Raw genomic sequence first — 10,996 nt, forward strand, 5'->3', positions numbered from 1 at the left:
TGGTTGACATTCCTGCTGTCAGCATGCCAATTGCACGCTCCCTCATTGCTTGTGGCATCTGTGGCATTTTGCTGTGAGACAAAACTGCACATTCCAGGGTGGCCTTTTGTTGTGGGCAGTCTGAGGTACACCTGTGCACTACTCATGATGTCAGATCAGCATCCTGATGTGGCACACCTGTGAGGTGGGATGGATTATCTCAATATGGCAGATGTGCCCACTACCACACATTTGGACTGATTTGTGACCACTGTTTGGGAGGGATGGTTATATTGTGTATCTGGGATGAATTTTAGGTCTCTACGTCCATCCCATGGGGAATGGGAGCAAAAACAAAAGTGTTGCGTTTATATTTTTGTTGAGTATATTAGGCAAATGAGTATTTTGTCCACATCATCCTCTTCATGCATGTTGTCTTACTCCAAGCTGTATAGGCTCCAAAGCCTACTACCAATTAAGCATATTAGGTGATGTGCATCTCTGTAATGAGAAGGGGTGTGGTCTAATGACATCAACACCCTATATCAGGTGTGCATAATTATTAGGCAACGTCCTTTCCTTTGGCAAAATGGGTCAAAAGAAGGACTTGACAGGCTCAGAAAAGTCAAAAATAGTGAGATATCTTGCAGAGGGATGCAGCAGTCTCAAAATTGCAAAGCTTCTGAAGCGTGATCATCGAACAATCAAGCGTTTCATTCAAAATAGTCAACAGGGTCGCAAGAAGCGTGTAGAAAAACCAAGGAGCAAAATAACTGCACATGAACTGAGAAAAGTCAAGCGTGCAGCTGCCAAGATGCCACATGCCACCAGTTTGGCCATATTTCAGAGCTGCAACATCACTGGATTGCCCAAAAGCACAAGGTGTGCAATACTCAGAGACATGGCCAAGGTAAGAAAGGCTGAAAGACGACCACCACCGAACAAGACACACAAGCTGAAACGTCAAGACTGGGCCAAGAAATATCTCAAGACTGGTTTTTCTAAGGTTTTATGGACTGATGAAATGAGAGTGAGTCTTGATGGGCCAGATGGATGGGCCCGTGGCTGGATTGGTAAAGGGCAGAGAGCTCCAGTCCGACTCAGACGCCAGCAAGGTGGAGGTGGAGTACTGGTTTGGGCTGGTATCATCAAAGATGAGCTTGTGGGGCCTTTTCGGGTTGAGGATGGAGTCAAGCTCAACTCCCAGTCCTACTGCCAGTTTCTGGAAGACACCTTCTTCAAGCAGTGGTACAGGAAGAAGTCTGCATCCTTCAAGAAAAACATGATTTTCATGCAGGACAATGCTCCATCACACGCGTCCAAGTACTCCACAGCGTGGCTGGCAAGAAAGGGTATAAAAGAAGAAAAACTAATGACATGGCCTCCTTGTTCACCTGATCTGAACCCCATTGAGAACCTGTGGTCCATCATCAAATGTGAGATTTACAAGGAGGGAAAACAGTACACCTCTCTGAACAGTGTCTGGGAGGCTGTGGTTGCTGCTGCACGCAATGTTGATGGTGAACAGATCAAAACACTGACAGAATCCATGGATGGCAGGCTTTTGAGTGTCCTTGCAAAGAAAGGTGGCTATATTGGTCGCTGATTTGTTTTTGTTTTGTTTTTGAATGTCAGAAATGTATATTTGTGAATGTGGAGATGTTATATTGGTTTCACTGGTAAAAATAAATAATTGAAATGGGTATATATTTGTTTTTGTTAAGTTGCCTAATAATTCTGCACAGTAATAGTCACCTGCACCCACAGATATCCCCCTAAAATAGCTAAAACTAACAACAAACTAAAAACTACTTCCAAAAACATTCAGCTTTGATATTAATGAGTTTTTTGGGTTCATTGAGAACATGGTTGTTGTTCAATAATAAAATTATTCCTCAAAAATACAACTTGCCTAATAATTCTGCACTCCCTATAGTTTAGTGGTAAGGAACAGCTACAGTCAAACTGTAGCTCACAAACATAAATGATTTTGAGACTCGTTGTGGTGGAAAGCACCTCCACTTCCTGCCCTAGTAGATACAAGCACCGCAGCAGGTAATGCTGTTAGGGCTGCTGTGATGAAAGACGCTGTATGAATACAGAGGAGTTCTGGGTGGCAGCAGATGTTTGGCTTTTTTTAAAGCTTTTTACTGGTTTTTGTTATTCTGACTGCCCACTTTTACAATTATATGCTGATCTAAAGTGTACATTTGAGCCCTGAAATTGATGGGGGGTTATGGTCCAAGAGCACCCGTGAATTTTGAAAAACCTTGAATTTTGGATGTGGTAAAACAAAATGATTTTATAGTTTAAACCCTGAATATATAAATCTGGGGATGCAGGACTTTAAGAACAAAATGAAAAACACTCGAGATAGCTACATGTATGATGTGGGAACGCTGGACTGCATCTGCTGGAGATGCAATTAAGAGAGATGAACAACGCTCTCGGATTGGCTACTTTCAAAACCCCGCCTCTGAGTACACTGGCATTTCAACACTCAAAGGTGCGTTTTCCTTTAAAACAACTGCGGAGTCCTTCAGTAACTTAGGTCTTGATGCCCAAACAAATAACGATTTAGTAGAACTGTTGATCACCAGACTACATGTTTGCTGTAAGTGACATGATGATCTAAGAACCACATGTTTTAGCACAAAAAGTTATAAAAAGAAGAAAAAAAAATCCACAACACTTTTTCCAGTTTAAAAAAATGAAATATAAAGTTCACAGATTAAAAAACAAAAAAAACAAACTGTATCTGTAAGTATATTATGATAAAAAAAAAAAGTTGTTGTTTTCAGTGTCGTTTAGGTTGTGGATGGACTGGGGACAGAGTTTTCCTCCACCTGGTGGCTCTTCATGTGCGTTTTCAGACAGTGGCTCTGGGTGAAGGCTTTTTCGCAGATGGTGCACTGGTACGGTCTCTCTCCGTTGTGGGTCCTCATGTGGACCCTCAGGTGTTCCTGGCGAGAGCACGCCTTCCCACAGATCGCGCACACAAACCGTTTGATGCCCAAGTGGCTCCTGATGTGGTTGGTCAGGTAAGTCTTGCGTTTGAAGAAACGGCCGCACTCAGAACAGCCGTACGGTGCCTCACCAGTGTGCACTCGCATGTGACCCTTGAGTTCGCCGTTGGACACGAAGCCTTTGCTGCACACGCCGCAGACGTGCGGCCTCTCGCTGCTGTGCGTCTTCATGTGAGTCATCAGGCTGCAGTTTGACAGGAAGGATTTGCAGCAGACATGGCAGAGAAAAGGTCGCTCCCTGGCCATGTGGATCTTCTCGTGGGACTTCAGGATGCCGGAAAGTTTGAAACGCTTCCCGCAGATTTGGCAGCCATACGGCCGCTCTCCAGAGTGAGTGAACTTGTGGCGGGTCAAAGATCGAAGGTCACAGACAGACTTTCCACAGATATTGCAGACGTATCTGTCTTTGCTGGTGTGTGTCTTGCTGTGAGCTTGGAGCTGCGCCTTCAAACCAAAGGATTTTGGGCAAATGTCACATTTGTGTGGTTTCTCTTCCACATGGACCCAATGGTGAACATTCAGACCAGACATGTAAGCAAAGGTTTTGCTGCAAATCTTACATTTGAATGGCCTGTTTCCTGTGTGCAGAGAAATGTGGCTGTTAAGACCAACGATGGAGAAGAAAGATTTCCCACAATATGAGCAGTCGTGAGTTTTCTGGTGAATTCTGATATGTCTCTTTAACTCATCCACAGATTCAAACTGCTCTCCACAAACTCCACAACCACCCTGTGGCTCCTCCAGGTGACTCCAGGTGTGTTTGATCAAGCTGCCCAGGTTCAAGTACCACACTCCACACACTTTACAGGCTATTTTACTCTTCTCTATCTCCTTCATGTCACTTTTGCGCACTTGTTTCTTCATCTTTTTTGTCACCTGGAGCTCAGAAACAGGTTTAAAGCATTTGTCTACAGCCAAGGCTTTGTGTTCATCTTTGCTGTCCACTTCCCTCTCACAGGCCTCTTCATCTGTTGGCAGGTCTTGCTTTTGTGATGTTGTGCTGCTGGCCAGCATGTCCACACTGGGACTGTCTGTATGCTGATCAGAGCTGCTGTGGAACAAAACGGTTAAAGTTAAGTTTTTAAGTACTGAGCGTCTGTAAATAAAAGCCATAGGTTTCGTCTACTTGCAATAACTAAAAACAACAAACTTATCCATTAGAGAACTTGAACCACAGAATTTTGGGTTTGGTATTCGTTAGATCAGAATTTGTTCCCTCAGTAATTTTTTAAATTTCATGTTTTTCATTGAATTATCACAATCCAGCGTCTAGATTTACATCAACATTCTAGAGTCTTGTTTTTGACATCGTTGGTCAATCAAGAGCACACAAATCCTTATACCCGTTTTTATTTTTACCTTGACTGGAGTTCAGCTTCATTGTTTTTTGTTATGTCAGCATCGCTGGATGGACAGTCATCGTTTGTTGGTGAAGCGGGAAACTCTTTCTCCCCCTCCTCACTAGTCTGTAAGAGTTCATTTCCAAATTATTATCAGCACTTATGTTAACTGAGAGTAAAATAGCTAAAATTTCTTTAACATTTTTGTAAAATCTTAAAGTGTACATTTAAATCACATCATGATTGTTACATTTTAAATCTGTTATTGTGGTATAAAGAAGCAAAATTATCAAAATCCTACCAATGTCAGAGGCAAAAGCAGCACAAACAGGTACAGCGTCTACCTTCAGGCGGATGTAGAGGGCAGAGTTTCCAGTAAACATGTGGATCTCCTCTGGAGTCACAATCTTCACTTTCAGGGGCTGGAGCCTCCGGCTTCTGTCAGTTGTGAACAAGTCAAAAGGTTCATCATCTGCCAGCTGAGGAAAGGTGGACTTCAACAGGTCCAGGAAGTCAGCTTCCTGTAGACCAAGAGGGCACTTCAGGTCGTGTGCTGGGAACTTCTTGAATACTGGAACAGAAGAAATTCATCTTAAGATCAATAGTCCTTAGGCAGTCAGTAAAACCAAACCTTGCCCTAGTATTCATTAGTTCAAGTGATTAGTTGGCCAGTCTTTGACTATTTCTGATGATAAATAATGTAATTAAATATTTTTGTAAGCATTGGAAAATGCTTTGAATTAGGAACAAAGAAAAAATGGTATTAATAGCACGGCTAACACTGTACCACATAACAGACAAATACAAAACCTTAATGACTAACATTTCATTTCATACCCGTCTTAGAGAGCACATTGGTGTGAGAGTCCTCCAGGATGCGGACTCTGAGATCTATATGGTTCTTTATGTCACTGATGCGAGGTCTGCCGGGCTTCTTCCTGATAGTCGGAACTCTGGCGAAAATGCAGGAACTAAGTCAGTGTCATAAAAGACTATAAAGCAAATGCAAATAAACTTGGGGACCATCCACATATTGTTGGCCATATCACAAACCTCTACAGTTTGTTGTTCCTTAAAGTGGTGTTTTTTCTAACCTTGACGGCATTTTATAATCTGGGTCCTTTAGATCTTCTCGTTTTTGTCGGGAACTTGTTGGTTGCACCAACTCCTGCTCCTCTTCATCGTCATCAATGTCGTCGTACCAAAGCAGGGCCAGGCTCTCAGTGTCCTTCACACCTGGATACATCAGAATTCACTTTTTGTTATGGTTTTTAATTTGAATCATATGAACGACAAAGACACAATACATGTGGTTTAGTCAGTTTGCTTTAGTAATAATTTGATTAATTGAACTCGCCTGGCGCACAGTATATAAGCACTGCACTCATGCCCTCTTTTCACTCCCACACAAGCGGCAGCTTAGGTGAGTTTGATTTGTAGTTCTCAGTTTAAATCTTTATTTAAGTTAATGACTTAAAGTCATTAACTTAAATGACTTGTTTTCTCTTTCAGAGTTTAGCAGTCCATGCGTGTCTTCCTTTAAGTTACTACTGATTACACTAAAGTAAACCGACATATACGGCAACTAATTGATAGCAGTTTTCTTTGCATTCTGACCAGATGAGGCCATGGTGATAAAAAATAAAAACTTTGAACCTCCTTATTAACACACAGTAGGAGGCAAATTGTTTCTAAACAGTCAGGCTGACTTTTGACCGACTGCTGGTGACAAATTGGTGATGTTTGCAAATAACTCGAGGCCAATTTACAAACATGGACAGACTGCCAACATGTTGCAATTAATCTTAATCAGTCTGTGCCAATAAGCGGAACTCATCTGGTTGCCAACTGGTTGTATTCTGGATATATACCTATATATGGGGTTACCCATGTTATGGGGTGCCTGTGTCATTTTGCAATATTCTTTATAAAAGCCTTGAACTACCCCCCCCCCCCAAAAAAAGAAAAACAATTAATGGTAAGACTGTTCAGACGTACCTGTCTGTTGCTTGGGCTGTTGCTCCTCTCTGTCCTCAGGCACGACTTCCACCTCATGCCTCTCCACATCAGGCTGTAGGACTTTGTGTTTTTTGGTCAAAAAGAACATTTGATCAATATATCAGCTTTGTGTGACTGTGGTGTTTGACTGCAGCTCCGAAGACCCTCCTTCCTGTTGATCATTGTTTTTATTATGTAAACCAATAAGAAAACATTAACTCTAGATTCCAAAAAGACAAAACAAAACAAAGAATGACAATCTGGGATAAGAATTAGACCAGATTCTTATGCTCTCAAGGATAACTACATTACGCCCAGTGGCATATCTTGTGAGAAGAAGGGCGTGGTTACGGGTTATATGGCCTGTTGCTACATGCTTTTAAGAGTCTGTACAACAGCCATGAGAGCGTGGATAATAAAAAGCAGTAAATCAGATTGCACGCTCAAGAAGAGTTTAGTTGGGTGGTCTCAGATGTTTTCTGTTGGCGACCTCCATCTCACTGGAACAGCCTGAAGCAGCAGAAATTCTAATTAGTCCCTCAAAGTCTGAGGTCATGGCACTAAAAAATGTATGGAATAACCACTCCAGGCTGAAGGTTCTACCTCAAGTAGAGGCTTCATACACCTCAAGGTCTAGTTCAGGGAAAAAAAAACAAAAAAAATGAATCATCAGCTCTTCTCTACATTTAAACTGAGAGAGATTTATGCCGAATTGCAAATAACGCTAATATTATTTTCCCTGCATTCACATTTTATTGTAATTACACATCTGTATGTTTAACAGCTTGTAAACGTAAAATCAGCGATTTTTAAACGAAGTTCGGCAAATTCTAAATTTACAAATCAGCTTTTTGTGGCTGCGAGCAGCTTTATTTGTCCACTCACCTCTTTTCTCCAGAGAGACGTTAGGCTGCAGAAGCTCCAGCAGTCTCCTCTGACGGCCGATCTCTCGCCTGAAGCCCGCAGCCTCCTCCTCGTAGTCGGCTACAGTCCTCTCCACCACCGCTAAGATCTCGCGGGCGGCTGTGCTCATTTTCTCGGTGACGATTCCTCTCAGTATGTCGCTCTTAGACATGTTACCGACGCTGTCGACCGGCTCGGGGCCGCCGCTGCTGCCGCTCTTCATCCAGTAAAACATGTTTGTTTGTTTTCTCAGCTGTGTTTTGATGAAGACACAGCGCAGGGTGCGTTTCCGGCGGATTCTGGTGCAGCTACAAATTGTGTCCGGAAAAGAAAATCAGGCGTTATTTAGTTCCCCTGCTGGTCTGACTTTTATCAGTAAGACTGATGTCTGCTGTACATTTAAGATGCTGGTGAAAATCATGGCATTATAGTAAAGTAAGTGAAAAGCATTTTTAATGTAGCACCTTTGAGGACAAACATCATAACAAAAATGGTTAAATGTTAGAACAAAAAGTTACCCAAAAGCAAGCTTAAAAAGATTATATTTTTAGCTGCTTTTAAAACAAATCACCAAATTCATAGATCTCAAGCTTCAAAAGCTCTATCTCCTCTTTTAGCCCTCAGCATTGGATGATGCACAGTCTGCAGTGACCTCGGAGACCTTTACATTAGGGACTTCTGTCCAATAGCACAGCACCGACAGAAGCACAGCATGTTATACAGTGGGGCAAAAAAGTATTTAGTCAGCCACCGATTGTGCAAGTTCCCCCACTTAAAATGATGACAGAGGTCAGTAATTTGCACCAGAGATACACTTCAACTGTGAGAGACAGAATGTGAAAAAAAAAAAAATCCATGAATTCACATGGTAGGATTTGTAAAGAATTTATTCGTAAATCAGGGTGGAAAATAAGTATTTGGTCACCTCAAACAAGGAAAATCTCTGGCTCTCACAGACCTGTAACGTCTTCTGTAAGAAGCTTTTCTGTTCCCCACTCGTTACCTGTATGAATGGCACCTGTTTGAACTCATCTGTATAAAAGACACCTGTCCACAGCCTCAAACAGTCAGACTCCAAACTCCGCCATGGCCAAGACCAAAGAGCTTTCGAAGGACACCAGGAAAAGTATTGTAGACCTGCACCAGACTGGGAAGAGTGAATCTACAATAGGCAAGCAGCTTGGTGTGAAAAAATCAACTGTGGGAGCGATCATCAGAAAATGGAAGACATACAAGACCACTGATAATCTCCCTCGATCTGGGGCTCCACGCAAGATCTCATCCCGTGGGTCAAAATGATCATGAGAACGGTGAGCAAAGATCCCAGAACCACACGGGGGGACCTGGTGAATGACCTGCAGAGAGCTGGGACCAAAGTAACAAAGGTCACCATCAGTAACACACTACAACGGCAGGGAATCAAATCCCGCAGTGCCAGACGTGTTCCGCTGCTGAAGCCAGTGCATGTCCAGGCCCGTCTGAAGTTTGCCAGAGAGCACATGGATGATACAGCAGAGGATTGGGAGAATGTCATGTGGTCAGATGAAACCAAAGTAGAACTTTTTGGTATAAACTCAACTCGTCGTGTTTGGAGGACGAAGAATATGTAACGGAGCGGAAAGGCTGATTTTATTTCCACAGTGTCGTTTTTTAAAGGAAGGAAACCTTCCTCCAAACGGACAGAGCCGTGGAGCCGCCAAGGGAAAGCACAAGATTAAAAAACTGTAGAATTAAAATATAATTTATTATATTTAAATAGTTAAAAGTGTAAGATAAATTAAAACAACCTTGGCCAAGGGATAACACAATAAAAATCAATAAAACACAACATTAAAAGTCCAGTGGGATCCACCACAGCATAAAAGTCCCAGGGAGTTAAGAAATCCAGCGAAGTAAAAGGGAAACCCAGCGGAGTCCTCTCCTTCCTTTCCGCATTAGCGTCTTGATATGCTAGAGAAAGGGAGGAGCGGCAGTCACTATTCTTCCGGCAGTTTTTATTCAATAAAAGGGGATAAGTCAAAGACTTACCCCGGGTGGGCAGAGCTCTCAACTCCGCCCGCCGCTTCTTTAAAACTGCAAAGCCACACAGCCGTCCCGTGCCTTCCGCTGGTGCTGTCTCCGCTCTCCCCGCTGGTACTGTCACTCTCTGCGCTGGTGCCCTGTGCGCACTGGTGCCTCTGCGCGCTGGTCCTCCATTAGCCAACTCTAGCCGCCTTATATGTCACTCTGTAAATTATCTTAAAGCCTCACGTCTCTCAGGCCCCATCTCCTAAGCCTCCGTGTCACTCCAGGCTCTCGTCGGTTCCCGTGACACTCATGGCTGCCTTCATGCTTCAGTCCTCTCTTGCCTCTCGGTCGAACTCCTTCCTGTGGTCTGTCAGGCCCTCTTATTGGCCTCTCTGGGATCTCTCGCAGGTGTGATCAGTTTACTATCAGGTAGGGGCGGAGTCTTTCCAGGACAATCTGACAGTATAACGAAAACATGCAACAACATAACCACTGCACAAAACATGACCAATACATGCAATATAAAAACTAAGTAAATACACTTCATATTAAAATATTAAAAAGGTAAAATACAACAAAACATGCAAAACTTAAATAACTTGTCCCTTTCCACCCCGTGACAAATACTGAGTTGCATCCCAAGAACACCATACCTACTGTGAAGCATGGGGGTGGAAACATCATGCTATGGGGCTGTTTTTCTGCCAAGGGGACAGGACGACTGATCCGTGTTAAGGACAGAATGAATGGGGCCATGTATCGTGAGATTTTGAGCCAAAACCTCCTTCCATCAGTGAGAACTTTGAAGATGAAACGAGGCTGGGTCTTCCAACATGACTGTTGTGATATTTTGATACCATAGTAGCATTTACAGGATATTGTTTTATTGTGATATTATACAGAAAAGAGTTACTCAATAAGGCCCATTTAATAGTTGTTTTTCTCTTTCTCTGTGACCCAAGAATTAATGTGTAAGACTCACAAGCTGGTACCAGAAGGTCGAAAACACCACAGAGATGAGACCACTTCCTTACTCCCATCCTCCCTTTTTCTTTATCTCCTGGAAAAGGCTCGTTAAAGGCTAGGTGGTTCGTTTCAGAATTCACTAATGAAAGAACTCTGTATTTTATGTCTAGGAGTGTATTTTGCTGGGATGATCATAAATTATAGCTGAACTGATAAACTACACAAGGGATACTTTGCTCAGAAGGCAGGAAGACGTTTCCTTATTTAGTCTGTACCGGTTTGAACTGGGAAAGCTGACACACGAACCTTTTTTCCTCTATATAAACTGCTGTGTATCAAATAAACCTTTGAGTCGATTGGGAAGGCAACCTAAAGCAGTCTCTGTTTTCTTGTTCTCCCAAGCTGCTCCCGAGCTCGTACTAACACGCTGAATGGCATACCTGAGTGTTACTTTAAATAATTAGGAATCTTAGAAGGAAAGGACAGAACTCTGCTTATCGCTCGTGCCTTGGAGGGAAAACCGGGATGGACATTTTTTCCTTCAATGACAATGATCCAAAACACACCGCCCGGGCAACAAAGGAGTGGCTCCGTAAGAAGCATTTGAAAGTCCTGGAGTGGCCTAGCCAGTCTCCAGACCTCAACCCCATAGAAAATCTGTGGCGGGAGTTGAAAGTCCGTGTTGCTCGGCGACAGCCCCAAAACATCACTGCTCTCGAGAAGATCTGCATGGAGGAATGGGCCAAAATACCAGCTACTGTGTGTGCAAACCTGGTA

General features: G+C 43.0%; 1 protein-coding gene across 3 annotated transcripts; it reads right to left on the reverse strand.

The window, feature by feature from the left end:
- Nucleotides 1-1,458: 1,458 nt before the first annotated feature.
- Nucleotides 1,459-7,513, reverse strand: LOC147333954 (uncharacterized). 3 transcript variants are annotated; one of them, XM_086286471.1, is made up of 7 exons: nucleotides 7,229-7,513; nucleotides 6,344-6,424; nucleotides 5,440-5,581; nucleotides 5,183-5,298; nucleotides 4,690-4,916; nucleotides 4,365-4,471; nucleotides 1,459-4,053 (listed from the first exon to the last, which is right to left on the reverse strand). In XM_086286471.1, the coding sequence occupies exons 1-7, from the start codon at nucleotides 7,479-7,481 to the stop codon at nucleotides 2,787-2,789; spliced, it is 2,193 nt and encodes a 730-aa protein (XP_086142597.1). In that variant the 5' UTR covers nucleotides 7,482-7,513; the 3' UTR covers nucleotides 1,459-2,786. The 3 variants fall into 3 exon arrangements, with proteins under 3 accessions (XP_086142597.1, XP_086142596.1, XP_086142598.1); XM_086286470.1 differs by having other exon boundaries at nucleotides 1,459-4,056; XM_086286472.1 differs by having other exon boundaries at nucleotides 1,459-4,056; nucleotides 6,344-6,515; nucleotides 7,229-7,331.
- Between the last annotated feature and the right edge of the window lie 3,483 nt (nucleotides 7,514-10,996).

The sequence above is a fragment of the Aulonocara sp. 'chitande type north' Nkhata Bay genome, linkage group LG3, assembly GCF_057382095.1.
Source record: "Aulonocara sp. 'chitande type north' Nkhata Bay isolate Kocher_YH1m ecotype deep benthic linkage group LG3, A_spYH_male_GT1.1, whole genome shotgun sequence".
NCBI lineage: Eukaryota > Metazoa > Chordata > Actinopteri > Cichliformes > Cichlidae > Aulonocara > Aulonocara sp. 'chitande type north' Nkhata Bay.

Excerpts from the sequence above, each read along its gene's own strand:
- LOC147333954 (XM_086286470.1), bottom strand. The coding sequence starts at position 7,481 with ATGTTTTACTGGATGAAGAGCGGCAGCAGCGGCGGCCCCGAGCCGGTC. Across the intron at positions 5,582-6,343 it reads ACAGCCCAAGCAACAGACAG|GTGTGAAGGACACTGAGAGC; the intron begins GTACGTCTGAAC and ends TGATGTATCCAG. Across the intron at positions 4,057-4,364 it reads GAAGCTGAACTCCAGTCAAG|CAGCTCTGATCAGCATACAG; the intron begins GTAAAAATAAAA and ends TTTGTTCCACAG.